We start from the raw sequence: 16,398 nt of genomic DNA on the forward strand, positions 1-16,398 counted from the left end.
TTGTGTTTAAGTATAATATTTTCAAAAATAATTAGGATCATATTGTATATACAATTTGTTTTATGGTTTAAAAAAGTTAACACTATAAGCATTTCTCATGTCATTAAGAATATAATACTTTTATACTATATAACATTCCATCTGTGTAATATTCCATCTCATGGATAAATCATATTTAGTCATCCCTGTTGTTGGACATTTTGGTTACTTCCAAGTTTTCACTCTTACCGATAGTGAAATCGTGTATGTTGAACATCTTTGTACATCATAGTTTAAATCTCTGAGTTCCGAGATGTGGAATTTATCTATCAAAGAGTATGTGCTTTTTAAAAGGTTTTAGGCACATTTTTTTGTTTTTTAATTTTTTTCTCTTTTTCTTTTATTATTTTGTTGTGGACACATTTTACCAGATTATTTTTCAGGAATATTGAACCAGGTGTTACTCCTGCTAGGAGTGTCTATCTCAGATGTCAACACTGACAGAAACCGGATTTTTTGTTTCTTTCATTTTATCTAATTAGGAAAGATATGTTTGTCATTTTCATTTGCATCTTAGCTCTTTCATTGAGAATTACACTGCATTCAATCACATACTTTAAAATCTGAACTTGTTAAGGGATTTGAGTAAAATTGACCACAAGAATAGCTGTATATTAAATAATTAGAATATTTAATATAGGTGAGAAAGCTTTCAACTAAGCCAGACTTGAATCTCATCTGGCCTATCACCTTCAACTTATTATTTTTAACGACAGAGTTTTAATAAGAGAGAAGTTTTTGTTACTGTGACTCATGACAACTTTCCTTTGTTCAATAGCATGAATACCACGGTGTTTGAGAGCCCCTTCCAGTGTGATCCTGATGCTGCCAAAGCCATTGTGGATGCTGTAAGTAAAGGTTTCCTTGAAAAAGAACACGCCTGGTGGCCAAAAAATATGGTGTTGAATGGGGAGGGAAAGTACCTTCAATAAATATTTGAGGATGTCCTGTACACATATTACAATGTGAGATCTTGAAATTACAAACCATAAATACAAGTAGAGATTTGACTGAGGGGAAACCTGAGGAGGGTCCTAGCCAACACTATATTGGGCAGATAACAAAGTAGGACAATTTGTAAAAATCAAAATGACTCCAGAACGTTCTAAGTAACCCAAGTGCCTGGGTACTTATCATGAGCCATTTTTCACAAAAGTACCAATGGGAACTTATTTGACTTGGTCATAGCAAGGAATGAGAAAGTTACCAAATTTCAGATACCATTGCAGGAGTGGTTTATAGTCCTAGAGGAGAATTTCATGTGAGGAAGTAAACTGTCCATCAAAGAAATAATTTTGTTTTTGTATTATTTTTAATGATCTGATTTGTATTAACCTAAAGACTGAAGATTGTCTAAAATTATTCTCATTTACAATATTAAATAAGGAAAACAAAAGAAAATGAGGGCTGACTTTACAGCCTTGTAAACAGGGTAATACAAGGGAAAAGGACAATTTAATGATGAAGCCAATGCATTTATTTTTATTTATATATGAATTTTGACAAAGTTGAGATGAATAAGATAAATTGGAAGAGAAAAGCCATTGGTTAACAATCATAACTTTTCAATGAGAACATTCTGCCTACATTTTATATATATGTGTGTATATATAAAACCTTTATATATACATATGTTGGTTTTTTAATTCTTTATTTCAAAAGCAGTTTTTTTTTAATTGGAGTATAGTTGCTTTACAATGTTGTGTTAATTTCTGCTGGAACAAATTTATTTTTATTATTTATTCTCCTGTATGTCATTAAAAGCTAAGAGGTTTGAATTTGTTAGCATTTCTTAGCAGTAGAGCAAGCTTTGCATTGTTACTATCTATTGTAAATTATTTTTAGAACCTAAAAATTGGGATAGTTGTCTTCTGTTTAGATTCCTTTTAATTTTTGTATCAGTATACTTTTTAGCTTATTCTTTTTCTGGGATTAGACTAATACATTTTAACATTTTATTTTAGTTACCACCACCATGTGAATCTGCCTGCACAATACCAACAGATGGTAAGATCTATATCTAGTAAAATTACATTAAACATTATGCATGTGTGGGAAAATTACATCTATATCTATAGATACCTCTTACATACCACATACATACAGAGAAAGAGAAGGACGGGGAGAAGAAGCATTTTTAGAGTTCTGTAGCATATGTGGGAGGAAAGATGGTTGTACATACCACCTTTAGTGCCACCCCTGTGACAGCATGACCATGACCCACTGTTCTCGGAGTTCCTGGTAGATGCCTTGTGGAGGTTGGAGCAGGCTGGGCTCTTCTTCCCCATCTGGCCCCAGGCTGCTTCACCCAGGAAACAGTTCTTTCCACCTTTAGATGTTAGAATTCTCTGTAAGGTTCTTCTGGTGAGAATTGTATGTCCATAGGATCAGCATCAAGAGTAAAGAAGCCCAAAAGAAAACACTGGTAAATTACCTGTTTTTGCTGTAGTGAAGCTTTGCATGTATGTAGGTTTGTTTTAATGTAATCCATAGAAGGATACATTAAAGCAAATATATTATTCATTGTTATATGTTGGGTGTAATTTTGATTCCTAACAGGGATTCTAATTTTTTCTTTTCTCTGACTACAGTGGATAAGTGGTTCCATCACCAGAAAAACTAAGGAAATTTCTCTGGAATACAAGCTGATATTGCTGCATCCTTTTCGTCTGAAAGCATTAGATGCAAAAGTAGTAACTTTTCCAAGCTTTAAATTTATAGAACTAATCAATCAAATTCTGCTGTGACCAATCCAATATATCCATACTGTTATCCATCTAAAAGCATTTTTCATATCAACTAAGATAACTTTTAGTTCCTGCTTAAATATCAAGACAGTTGTAGTTTGGAAGTCATCTGTGAATAAATGTCCAAGATAAATACGTATTGGATGTATATGTTTGCCATGTGTTAGGAAATAAAATTATTTTGTTGAAACTTGGTTTATGATATTTTTATTTTAATCTGAAGCCTAACACTACCAAGCAGGCTTGGGTGCTGTTTGGTATTTGTTTTCTGTGAATGATCTTATAATTCACTTTTATTTATTAGACTAAAACTGACTTTATTTGTAGGCACCTGAAAATGAAATCCCTTATATTTACAGCAGTCTTGATACTATACTCTTACCTAATTCCTATCATCCCATTGTAAGCCATCAGCCAAGACAGTTTTGTGATTAAATTCGTGGCTTTGGAGCTGTGCAGACCTGAGTTTTTAATCCTAGCCCATCTACTAATTTAGCTCTATAATCTCAGGTCAGTGTTAGCATCCACTGACTGTGTTTTCTCAATCAAGTTGTGATTTTCTTGGTTGTTGGTATGATGGGTGATTGTTAATAATATCCTAGACATTTCGTCTGTTATGTTAGGAGACACTAGGATCCATTTAAATCTTTTACCAGGCATCACCCTATATAGGGTTAGCACATGGGTCTTGGCCTGCTTTTGTGGACTGTGGTTTCAATGGCAGTTTAATTTTCAGCAGCTTTGCAGTGTTATTTTGGTCAGCTTGGTTTATCTGGTGCCACTGGGGCTTCTGTTGGTTCCTGCTGGTGCTGCCTGAGAGGGCTGAGCATCTCTTGGTGGAGGAGGAGAGTCTTAGGCTACAGGGATAAAGAAGCTTCCTGAACTGGTCTACCCATTATAGCTGGATTTCTCCCTCAGGCTCAGCTCACCCGCCTACCTAGGTAACTCTTGGTGGAAAAGGGGAGTCTCAGGCCTTGTGGGGAAGGAGAGTGCCTCCCTGGTTGTTTATTTCTGCCTGGGCTCCCAGTGAGCCCCCTTACCAGGTAGTGTCGTGCTCACCAGAGGGACCCCCATTCCCTATGGGGGAGGTGGAGGAATGAGCCTATCTGGACTGCCTTCTGTTGCTAGGTTAGGGGTTGGGAAGGACTCTTCTCCTCCTCCTGGTGGTGGTAGGATGCATGTGCCCTGTCACTGCTGTTCTCTGGTCCTGGGGACCCAAACCAGCTCGCCTTCTTAGCACCTTTCAGAGTTCTTGGCTGTGTCTTGTCATCTCCAGGGTTTATAGCTGTGCTTAGCAGGAGAAGTAGAGAAAAACAGGTCTATGCCTTCTTGTCTGGTCCAGGACCAGAAACATCAGCATTCAGATTGTAGTAATATTTCTCTTATTCCTTTTATAAGATCTGTTTTTAAATGCTGCCTCAGTCATTGTAATATGTGATTTCTGAAGTAATTTGTTAGGATAAGAAATATGTTTTCTAATGAAAGACTATACAAAGTGGGGGACTTCACAAGTATCGGTCCAATAAGTAGGAATCATCCGCCCAAATTTATGGAAAGGAAGGGGGATAGAACACTAGTCAGAAGAAACGTCAGCAACAGTTCTCCTGTGTGAGATCCTCTGTAGAAAGCTTCCGCTCCTCTGTTCAGGTAAGGAATGTGAAATACTCTTGTATTCACTTGCTAGGCTACCATAACCAAGTACCACAAACTGGATGGGCTAAACAAGAGAAATGTATTGCCTCACTGTTCTGGAAGCTAGAAGTCCGAGATCCAGGTATCAGCAGGCCCATGCTCCCTCTGAAGGCTATTGGGAAGGATCTGTTCCAGGCCTCTCCCTGCTTTTGATAGTTCCTGGCTTGTGGCAGCATAACCCTAATGTACACAAGGTGTTCTCCCTGTGTGCTTGTTTCCACATTTCCCCTTACAAGGACATCAGGGGAAAGAATTCCCTGGGGTCCAGTGGTTAGGACTGTGCTTTCACTGCCGTGGGCCCGGATTCAATCCCTAGTCTGGGAACCACAGGTTGTGTGGCACGGCCAAAAAGAAAAAAATACGAACATCAGTCAGGGCTTCCCTGGTAGTGCAGTGGCTAAGGATCCGCCTGCAAATGCAGGGGACACAGGTTCGAGCCCTGGTCCGGGAAGATCCCACACGCCACGGAGCAACTGAGCCCGTGCACCACAACTACTGAGCCTGCGCTCTAGAGCCCGCGAGCCACAACTACTGAGCGCATGTGCTGCAACTACTGAAGCCCGTGCGCCTAGAGCCTGTGCTCCACAACAAGAAGCCCACTCACTGCAACAAAGAGTAGCCCCCGCTCGCCACAGCTAGAGAAAGCCCGTGCACAGCAATGAAGACCCAACGCAGCCAAAAATTTTTAAAAATAAAATAAATTGAAAAATAAAATAAATTAAAAAAATAAAGTATACGACAAAATGGTTCTTCCTATAAAAAAAAAAAAGATACATGCACCCCAGTGTTCATTGCAGCACTATTTACAATAGCCAAGATATGGAAGCAACCTAAATGTCCATTGACATAGGAATGGATAAAGAAGATGTGGTACATTTATACAATGGAATATTACTCAGCCATAAAAAAAACAATGAAATAATGCCATTTGCAGCAACATGGATGGACCTAGAGATTATCATACTAAGTGAAGTAAGTCAGACAGAGAAAGACAAACATCATATGTTATCACTTATATGTGGAATCTAAAAAAATGATACAAATGAACTTATTTACAAAACAGAAACAGACTCACAGACTTGGAAAACAAACTTATGGTTACCAAAGGGGAAAGGTGGAGGGGAGGGATAAATTAGGGGTTTGGGATTAACATATACACACTATCATATATAAAACAGATAATCAACAATGACCTACTGTACAGCACAGGAAACTCTCAGTATTCTGTAATAACCTATATGGGAAAATAATCTGAAAAAGAATGGATATATGTATATGTATAACTGAATCACTTTGCTGTACACCTGAAACTAACACAACATTGTAAATTAACTACACTCCAATATAAAATAAAAATTAAATTAAAAAAAATTTTTTAATGTAATCTCAGCAACACTGCATGATCAATGCAGTTTTTCAGGTAAGGGAATCTGAAGCGTTGGCCCAGTTGTATAAAGGGTCTGAATGAGAACTCCAATTAGAAATTCAAAATTCATTTTCACCATCCCTGAGCCCAGGCCTGCGTGTGCTGCAGCTGTAATGGCAATTATGTCCAATCTAATCAGCATATTTGCTACGCAAGAGCTTATATTGTGCTTTTGCACAGAATGTTCTTTACATTTAGAACAGCTGCCCTTACTGCTTTCTGGGAGTCTAGGCCAAAGGGAATTTGCCTTTACACTGACAAGAATGCTGTGCGAATTGCTTCATGATGGCAAGTATTTATTGAAGAGTTATTAACTCGAGTCGATTGCCACAGAGTTTATTGCTCCCTCTGTCTCTCTTTGGGATCTTTCCCTTAGTTATTACAAAACCTTTAAATTAACAGAAAATATTCGCCAGAAATGAGATTAAGCAATGAACACCACAAGGGTATGTGGCAATCTGAATTTTTAAAAAAGCCTGAGAGCAATTTGGCAATCTCTATCAAAATTTTAAATTTGTCTTTATACTTTGAGTCAGCAATTCTGCTCTAAGAATTCATTCTAGTTGACTAAGAATAGTCAACCGGGCACACAGCCTATGGCAGCTTTGTTAAGTATAGCAAAACCTGGAAAAATATCTAGCAGTCCAGTTGAGGAATGGCTAAATATTCGTACATGTAGCAGTCAATGAAGTCACTGCATGGGCTGATATGGAAAAGATGTTCAAAATACCTAAGTGAAAAGAGAAAAAGTTGTAGTACTCTATAGCTGCCAGCTATGGCCTGTGGGCCAAATCCAGCCTGCCAGAGGTTTGGTAAAAACACTTTATTGGAACACAGTCACACCCTTTCATTTATGAATTGCTGTGACTGCCTTCCAGCTACAATGAAGAGAGACTTTAGTAGTTGGGATAGAGACCACATGACCTGCAAAGTCAAAAATATTTACTATTTGACCCTTTACCAAAACCATTTGCCAATCCCTGCTCTATCCTATGATCCTATTTGTGTTTTTACAAAGGGAGCACTGTGGGGAAAGAGACACATTAATGGATATACTTGTATGGGTATAGACAATTTCTGGGGACATCAAACAAAAATAAACCACACCCAACAATGGTTATCTCAGGGAGTGGGAATGAGTTACGTGCGGAAGAAGTCAGGCCCATGGAGTTTCCTTCCACTTTGTAAGCTCCTATGCTTTTTTTTTTTTTTTAATTTATTTATTTGTTTTTCTTTTTGGCTGTGTTGGGTCTTCGTTGCTGTGTGCGGGCTTTCTCTAGTTGAGGCGAGCGGGGGCTACTCTTCGCTGCAGTGCCCAGGCTTCTCACTGCAGTGGCTTCTCTTGTTGTGGAGCATGGGCTCTAGGCGCGCGGGCTTCAGTAGTTGTGGCACATGGGCTCAGTGGTTGTGGCTCGCGGGCCCTAGAGTGCAGGCTCAGTAGTTGTGGTGCACGGGCTTAGTTGCTCCGCGGCATGTGGGATCTTCCCAGACCAGGGCTCGAACCCATGTCCCCTGCATTGGCAGGCGGATTCTTAACCACTGCGCCACCAGGGAAGCCCGTAAGCTTCTATGCTCTTTGAATTGTTTTTCTAAAAGCATGTATAAAATTTTAAATTTTTTTAAAGAAAATCAAATGAAGTAGGAGAAGGACACCAGTGGACAGTGCTCAGCACAGCTAGTGGCAGGGGCTTCCCTTTCTCTCTCTCCCTCTCTATATATGTATACATATGTGTATATATGTAATATATATATTATATATATCATATGTTACATATATACGATATATATAATATATATGTAACATATATATGATATATATAATATATATACTTATATATGGATATACACATGTGTATATATATTATATATACTTATATGTATATATATATTATATATATGCTTTAGACATACAGAATAAGGACTGGGAGGGACTGAGCCCTGGAATCTAATTTTTAACCAGTTCCCCAGGTGATTCTAACATACCCCTATGTTTGAAACCACTGCTCTAGTCATAAATTTCAGAGATCAGGAAAATTTTCTCATGGGGTTGTAGTTATGATCAGCATGAGATAATCCAGCAAACATCTATCACAGCAACAGCAGCAAATGATAATAGCTCCCATTTGTGAACACTTCCTAAGCGTCAGGCCCTATGCTATAGGCTCTATGTGCTTCATCTCGTGGGTATCCTTGTCCTGTTCCTCATCTTAGAGGAAATGCTTTCAGCTTTTCACCATTGAGTTTAATGTTGGCTGTAGGTTTATCATATATGGCCTTTATTATGTTCAGATAAACCTACAGATATTGGCCGTAGGTTTATCATATATGGCCTTTATTATCATATATGGCCTTTATTATGTTCACTGTATACCGACTTTGTTGAGAATTTTTATCGTAAATGGATGTTGAATTTTGTCAAAAGCTTTTTCTGCATCTATTGAGACGATCATATGATTTTCATTCTGTAATTTGTTAATGTGGTGCATCACACTGACTGATTTGTGGATGTTGAACCATCTTGCATCCCAGGGATAAATCCCACTTGATCATGGTGTATGATCCTTTTAATGTATTGTTGATTTAATGTATTTTATTTATTTTTAAAATTACACAAAATTTTTAAAATTAATTTTTTTGGAGTATAATTGCTTTACAATGTTGTGTTAGTTTCTACCATACAGCAAAATGAATCAGCTATACATATATATATATCCCCTCTTTTTTGGATTTCCTTCCCATTTAGGTCACCACAGTGCATTAAGTAGAGTTTCCTGTGCTATACAGTATGGTCTCATTAGTTATCTATTTTATACATAGTATCAATAGTGTATATGTGTCAGTCCTAATCTCCCAATTCCTTCCATTCCCTCTTCCCCCTTGGTATCCATACATTTGTTCTCTACATCTCTGTCTCTATTTCTGCTTTGCAAATAAGATCATCTATGCCATTTTTCTAGATTCCACATATACGCGTTAATATACGATATTTGTTTTTCTCTTTCTGACTTACTTCATTCTGTATGACACTCTCTAGGTCCATCCACGTCTCTACAAATGACCCAATTTCGTTCCTTTTTATGGCTGACTAATATTCCATTGTTATATGTACCACATCTTTATTGATTCCTCTGTTGGTGGACATTTAGGTTGCTTCCATGTCCTGGTTATTGTAAATAATGCTGCTATGAACATTGGGGTGCGTGTGTCTTTTTGAATTACGGTTTTCTCTGGGTATATGCCCACTAGTGGGATTGCTGGGTCATATGGTAGTTCTATTTTTAGTTTTTTAAGGAACCTGTATACTGTTTTCCACAGTGGCTGTATCAATTTACATTCCCACCAACAGTGTAGGAGGAGAAAATATTTGCAAGCGAAGCAACTGACAAAGGATTAATCTCCAAAATATGCAAGCAGCTCAATATAAAAAAAAACAAATAACCCAATCAAAAAATAGGTGGAAGACTTAAATAGACATTTCTCCAAGGAAGATACACAAATTTTAATGTTAAAAATTCAAAAATTACAGATAAAGTCCTCCTTGCTTGCTGTCAATCCTACTCCCTTCTTAGAGATTAACCACTATCAGTTCGGTATGAATCTTTCTTGATTTTTCTCTATGCTTTTACACACATATATCTGAATATAAATATACAATTTAGTATTTTTTAAGCATGTATGGGATCATAGTTATATACATTTTGAAATTTCATGTTATTATTTATAGATGCTACCTAATACTTTTAAACTGGTATAAAGATAATACAGATGTATTGTTGAACACATATTCTTAATCCACTCCATGAGACATGTTCCTGAAATCTAATGTGTTGTAGGTAGCTGGGATGCTGATTACAAGTTGGAGAATAGAAGGGGGCCAGGCAAGAAAGGTAGGCAAGGATCAGATAATGAAAGGCCTTGCTAAGGAGACCCTGGACTTTAGGAGGCCCTCAAGAGGCACCAACAGTTTTTAAAACTGGAAAGAACTATTATCTTATTTCCGTAATGGGTACAGAAGTATTCAAGGAATCCTGGTGATCTGCAATGCTGTTTGATAATATCTCCCCCTCCCCGCCATACCCTTCTCATTAGGAAATATCCAAGCCTATTTATTGAATGTATGACTCCTCTATAAATACTGGAATGGTCATGGTGTGATATGCCATTTGAACATGTTCCACAAGCATTTGCTGGGTGGCCCTATAGGAGGCAGTGGAGGGGAGTACAAAGTGTAGTGGCTTCCAAAGCAGGGTCCAGGGCTCTCTGGAGGTGCTAGAGCACCCTCCAGTGGGGCCATTAAAAATCTAGGAGATGATTTCCAAGTACCACTAGACTGCAAGACTCATGAGGGCAGGACCCCTATCTCTTCTGTTCCCCTCTGTATTCCGAGCACCTAGCATATGTCCTCACATATAGCATGTACTTCATAAATACTGAATGAATTAATCTAAAAAATACAAATTCTTTCATTGCTTCCTAAAGGGAAATAAATATGTAGCAAAATATGACTATAATTGGGTATTCACAAACTAAAATGTATATTTTTGGACTTCCCTGAGAACTCTAATTCAATATTCAAAATGGTCAAAAATTTTGTAAAGCTTCCACATTCAGGCTTTTTTCTTTTCTTTTCCTTTTTTGCACGTATGGAGGGCGTTGGAATTTCTGCAATGTAAGGAAAGAATCTTTATTTTGTTGCATCCTTAATGCTTCTTGGGGACCTCGACCAATGTTTTTAAATTAAGAACTATTATTAATTATTCTACTAATATTAAGGGAGTATGTTGTGGGTGCTGGGTTAACCCTGTAATATGAATAGATACAAGAGTAGCTGCTAAACCTGTGCCTCCAAAGCCAGAGCCCAAGCCTGAAAAGACCCCTGTAAAGAAGGGAGAGCAGGGACCCAAAGAGAAAAGTGGAGGGACTTCCCTGGTGGCACAGTGGCTAAGACTCCACACTCCCAATGCAGGGGGCCTGGGTTTGATCCCTGGTCAGGAAACTAGATCCCACATGCATGCCACAACTGAAAGATGAAGGTGCTGGAGGTGCCAAGTGAAACCAAAAACTGTTTTTGTTTTTTTTTTTAATTTTTTTTAATATTTATTTTTATTTATTTGGCTGCATCAGGTCTTAGTTGCGACACTCGGGATCTTTGTTGGGGCACACGGCCTCTTTTGTTGTGGTGTGCGGGCTCAGTAGTTGCGGCACGTGGGCTTAGTTGCCCCGCGGCACGTGGGATCTTAGTTCCCTGACCAGGGATGGAACCCGCGTCCCCTGCATTGGAAGGCGGATTCTTAACCACTGGACTGCCAGGGAAGTTCCCTGTTTTTTTTAATTGTCATAAAATACACATAACATAAATTTACCATCTTAACCATTTTTAAGTGTACTGTATAGTTTAGTAGTGTTAAGTACATTCACAATGTTGTGCGACAGATCTCCAAAATTCTTTTCATCTTGCAGAACTGAAACTTTATAACCATTAAACAATTCCCCATTTCCGCCCCCTCCCAGGCCATGGCAAGCACCATTCTACTTTCTGTCTCTAGGAAGTTGAGAACTCTAGGTACAAGTGGAATCATATAGTATTTGTCTTTTTGTGACTGGCTTATTTCACTTAGCATGTCCCCCAAGCTCATTCATGTTGTAGCATGTATCAGAATTTCCTTCCTTTTTAAGGCTGAATAATATCCATTGTATGTATATATCACATTTTGTTTATCCATTTATCCATTGATGGATACGTGGGTTGCTTCCACCTCTTGGCTGTTGTGAACATTGCTGCTGTGAACATCAGTATACAAATATCTCTTTGAGACCCTGTTTTCAATTCTGTGGGTTACATACCCAGAAGTAGAATTGCTGGATCATATGATAATTCTATTTCCTATTTTTGAGCAAACCCCGTATTGATTTCCATAGGGGCTGCACCATTTTACATTCCCACCAACAGTGCACAAACTAGGAAACATACAATTAGTTTAAGACGAATTAAGGTTTTTTCCTAATTGCACTCTAGATTATGTCAAAGGGAAAACATTTAGAAATCTTAAGACTTTTACCTCTTCAAATTTTAGATGGATTGTTTTTCAGAATGATTTTTCTAATCAACATTTTATGAAATCCTCTAGCTGATAAAAGGCTAAACAGTTACATTCTTCTCAAGAATTGAATGAATTTTTATGTATTAACACAGATGGTATTCCAGTTTTTACCATGCTCAATGCAGGAAGGGATCATTAATTTTCAGCATCCATGCCCTTTTGGCTCCCTGGTCTCTCCTCTCCTTCACAGCCACGTTTCTAATGGCACTGGCCAGGGTCACTGCCCCCTTTCCTCCTCTCACGGTCTCTCCTTAGGTCACTCCAGTAAAGCATCCATCCCCATTACTCCCCGGAAACTGCATGGGGGTCCCCATGGCCCCCATGTTGACAATTCCAATAGGTGGTTAATTTTATGGGTCAACTTGACTGGAATAAAAAACACCCAGATAGCGGTGAAACATTATTTCTGGGTGTGTCTTGTGTTTCTGGAAGAGGTTAGCATTTGCTTCAGTACACTGAGTAAAGAGATGTGCCCTCACCAACGTCGACGGGCATCATCCAATCTGTTGAAGGCCCAAATGCAACAAAAAAAACACAAAGGAAGGGCAAATTCTCTCTTCCTGAGCTGGGACATCCACCTTCCTGCCTTTGGACATCAGAGTTCCTTGCTCTAGGACCTTCAGACTCCAAGACTTACACCACCAGCCCCCTGATTCTCAGGCCTTCAGAGTCAGACTGAACTATTCCACCGACTTTTTTGGCTCTTTAGCTTGCAGATAGAAGCTCGTCGGACTTCTCGGCCTCCATCACTGAGTGAGCCAATTCCTTAATGTATCTCCTCTTATACAAATCTATGTATCCTATTGGTTCTCTTTCTCTGCAGAACCCTAACACAGTTGCTTTTCAGCCTCCATTTCAGTTTCTGAGTGCCTGTCGACCTAATGTTGAGCATGCATAGGGGAATAAGAATAGAGTGGGGAGAAGAATTACATAAAACTCCTCTGCTCAAGCCCTCCATCTCCAGATCACTCACAAAAAAGTCTAAAGTCCTCACAGTGGCCTACAAGGCTCTAAAGATGTGCCCCCGTTGGGAGACAATACTCTATGAATCTCTTATATTTCTGCACTTCTTGGAGCAGAGGTACTGGAGGCCTTTATTTCGACTATCTTGTCAAGGACGTTTATATAAAGAACAGCCTTGGAAGAGACTCTCTATCTGAGGCAGGGGATAGTTTTGTCTGCTGTCCAGTGTAATACTGTCTCCATCTGGGTCAAAAGTCAGCCAGGTTTGCCTGCAGTCTATTATGAAAGACTGGGGTTCCTTAAGCTCTGGGTTCTTCAGCTGTGATGCAAATCCACTCCATGGGCAGCATCCACCTGGGCTGCTCTGCATCACCCCAGAGGACTTGTCGAGGGGCAAGTGCAAAATACACAAACATGAAGCTCATGCTTTGCTTGATAAAATCCTTTGTCTCTGCCCCAGGAGTCTCGTGTTTGCCAGTATCCATGGAAGTGTGCCTGGCTAACTCAGTAGGTAAAGTCTCAGAACCTTCCCAATTCTTAACCACCTACCCCACACCTTTCCCACCTCACCTCCTGCTACTACTTCCTTTTTCACCCTGCCCGGCTATGCTGGCCTCCCAGCTGTTCCTGGAACCTGCCATGAACACTCCTCCTTGAGGCCTCTGCACATGCTGTGCTGTCAGCCTGGAATATTTTACCCCCAGATGTCCTTCAGGTCCTGTCCAAATGGCACCTTGGTGGGGCATTCCTTGACTACTCTCTACAACAGCCTCGCCACCAATAAACAGGTCGACTTTTGCCAACCTGATGGGTGAAAATGGTATCTCAGTGAGCTTTAAATTTATTAACTTTTGTTATTTTCTGTATCTATTATATTTGAGTTTATTATGATTAAGAGCCATGTATTTCCTTTCCTGATAATCGTCTGATTCTCTCCTTGTCTATTTTTTTTAACAAGTCTTTTTCATATTAATTTTTCACTTGCCTATGATGTGATTACACATTTTTTCTCGTCATCTGTCTTGAGTTTACGGTGTCATCACTATTGCTGTTTTGCCATATAAAATATTTTTATTTTTCTGTGGTTAAATTTATCAGTCTTTTCTTTTATGGCTTCTGGATTTTCAATCATAGCCAGAAAGGCCTTCTCTATTCCAGGATTATAAGGAATTCATCCATGCTTTTTTTCTATTTTTCTAGTACTTTTATGGTGTCATTTTTAAACATATATATCTTTGAATCATTTGGAACTTACTTGATGTGGCATGTGACTTATAAATTCAACTTTTACGTTTTCTTGACAGCCCAACTGTCCCAACCCTTTTATTATTTATTTTAAGCACATAATTGAAACACTTCTTGAAAACGTACTCTGAAAAAATTGCTTACGTGCATGACAATGCCTCTTTCACCCATTTCAGAGGTGGGTACACTGTGGCTTGGGGCATTTGTCAACTTGACCAAGGCTGCCCAGCTGGTAAGTGAAGTTTGCAGCTCTCCTGAGAATCTGCCTGTGTGCTCCCTCCTTCCTCCTGAGTCCCCCAAGTCATCCTTGTGGTTTCGAAGCCTCTTACCTTACAGCCAGGCTTCTAACAAGGCCCGGTAGTCCAACGCATTAACTTGCACCATTAACTTGCACCGGGGCCAACTTGTGCCTCCAGGTGTGCACACCGGGGTTCCAAGCCCTCTGGACATAGTTCCCCTGGTTTAGTCAAAGCTGGTGAGAGGCCTCAGAACATAGCCCGACCCCTTTCAAATGTGTCTGGGCGGGATTCACACTCAATGCAGAAGACTCACAGGATGAAAGGAGGGCGAAGGTGGTGAGCTTGCCTATCCAGTCCCCTCTGAGTATTGTTGGAGTTGCCAGGTGCCATTTTATCTTTTTAAAATTTTATTGTTTAAAATTAACTTTTGGGGACTTCCCCAGTGGTCCAGTGGTTAAGACTCCTTGCTTCCTATGCAGGGGGCGCAGCTTCGATCCCTGGCTGGGGAACTAAGATCCCACATGCCACACAGCGTGGGCAAAAAATAAAAAAGTAAATAAAATTAACTTTTATTGGAATATAGTTGATTTACAATGCTGTGTTAGTTTCTGCTGTACAGCAAAGTGAATCAGTTATATATATACATGTATCCTCTCTTTTTTAGATTCTATTCCCATATAGGTCATTACAGAGTATTGAGTAGAGTTCCCTGTGCTATACAGTAGGTCCTTATTAGCTATCTATTTTATATATAGTAGTGTATATATGTCAATCCCAATCTCCCAGTTTATCCCTCCCCCTTCCCAGGTGCCATTTTAATTTTATTTCTGCATGTATTTGAGTTTATATCTGTACTTCGTTCCATTGGTTTGTGTGCCTTTTTGTGCACTAGTACCAAACTGTTTTAATTACTGAGGATCTATAATGTTTTAATATCTGATAGTGCTAGATCCCTCTCGTTGTTCTTCTTCTTCAGAGCCTGTTTTCTGACTATTCTTGTTTATTTTTCCATTTGAATTTTAGGAACAAACAGGGTAGTTTAAAAAACACACACATAACACTCCCCTTTCACTTTGCCAACTGGACTTATGTCTTTATTGGTCATTAAAGTGGGGCAAAGGAAATACCCTTTTAAAACTCAAGTAAACGGGGTGTTTGTCTCATAACCTGTCAGAGGAAACAAATTGTAATAAAAACACACACATAATAATTAATCCTATTAGTTCTTTTATAGGAATCATGTTAAATTTGTAATTTTACTTACAGAAAATTGAGATCTTTATGATACTGAGTCTTCCCATCCAAAAGCATCATTCATCTTTCCATTTGACTCAGTTTTCTTATCTGTAAAATCGGAGTAATAATACCAATCTCATAGGGCTGTCCTCAGAATTAAATGAGAAAATGCAGGTGAAGGAACCAATGATTTGGTTTGGAAGTGATTTGCCACTTCCTAGGGTATGAACTCGGGCTTGGTTACCACAGTATTCTGAACTTTGGTTCTCTCATTTGTAAACTGGGGATAACAATAGTATCTGCTTCACAGGGCCGTAATGAAAGGGTCAGATGAAATGAGGCCTGCAAAGTACTCAGTGCACTGGAACATAAGTACTCAATGAATATTAGCTGTTCTTCTAGAAAACAGGCTATCCCAGGGAACTGCGATTTAACGCAGAAGCTCGCTGGGATCCATCTTAGGTCGAGGGCTCTGAGGTCAACTCTTCCTTCCGAGAACCTACCTACCTGCTGGTCGCCACTTCTGATTTTCCCCCAGCGTCTGGGAACGCACTCGGTCGGATTTGAAGCCGTCTAGGTCCCCCGCGAGACTCCAGGATGATGCCCCCACCCTCCGGGCCTTGGCGCTGCCACGTCTCGCGGATCCCGCACTCCCTACGGGAGGAGACGGGGCCAAGTCGGGCCCGCCCCCGAGAGCCTTCGCCTCGCCT

At 39.5% G+C, this 16,398-nt stretch overlaps 1 protein-coding gene, 1 long non-coding RNA gene and 1 other non-coding gene across 5 annotated transcripts in view; 2 read left to right on the forward strand and 1 right to left on the reverse strand.

Annotated features, from left to right (window-relative positions):
• Positions 1 to 2,981, forward strand: part of PPA1 (inorganic pyrophosphatase 1) — a 36,618-nt gene extending 33,637 nt beyond the window's left edge. Inside the window, exons 9-11 of the mRNA XM_061197506.1 lie at positions 818 to 887; positions 2,004 to 2,046; positions 2,631 to 2,981. Coding sequence (XP_061053489.1) covers positions 818 to 887; positions 2,004 to 2,046; positions 2,631 to 2,662 — 145 coding nt within the window. The 3' untranslated portion in view covers positions 2,663 to 2,981. The remainder of the gene's footprint in view (positions 1 to 817; positions 888 to 2,003; positions 2,047 to 2,630) is intronic.
• On the reverse strand, positions 1,842 to 16,374 carry LOC133095961 (uncharacterized). 3 transcript variants are annotated; one of them, XR_009701733.1, is made up of 3 exons: positions 16,196 to 16,374; positions 15,717 to 15,796; positions 1,842 to 2,397 (listed from the first exon to the last, which is right to left on the reverse strand). It is a non-coding gene; the product is annotated as an uncharacterized LOC133095961 (long non-coding RNA). The 3 variants fall into 3 exon arrangements; XR_009701732.1 differs by having other exon boundaries at positions 1,842 to 2,400; XR_009701734.1 differs by lacking the exon at positions 1,842 to 2,397 and adding an exon at positions 15,555 to 15,619.
• LOC133079334 (small nucleolar RNA SNORA27) lies at positions 15,511 to 15,637 on the forward strand. The gene has a single exon (XR_009698163.1). It is a non-coding gene; the product is annotated as a small nucleolar RNA SNORA27 (small nucleolar RNA).
• Positions 16,375 to 16,398: the final 24 nt, after the last annotated feature.

This window comes from Eubalaena glacialis, chromosome 1 (genome assembly GCF_028564815.1).
Source record: "Eubalaena glacialis isolate mEubGla1 chromosome 1, mEubGla1.1.hap2.+ XY, whole genome shotgun sequence".
Classification (NCBI taxonomy): domain Eukaryota; kingdom Metazoa; phylum Chordata; class Mammalia; order Artiodactyla; family Balaenidae; genus Eubalaena; species Eubalaena glacialis.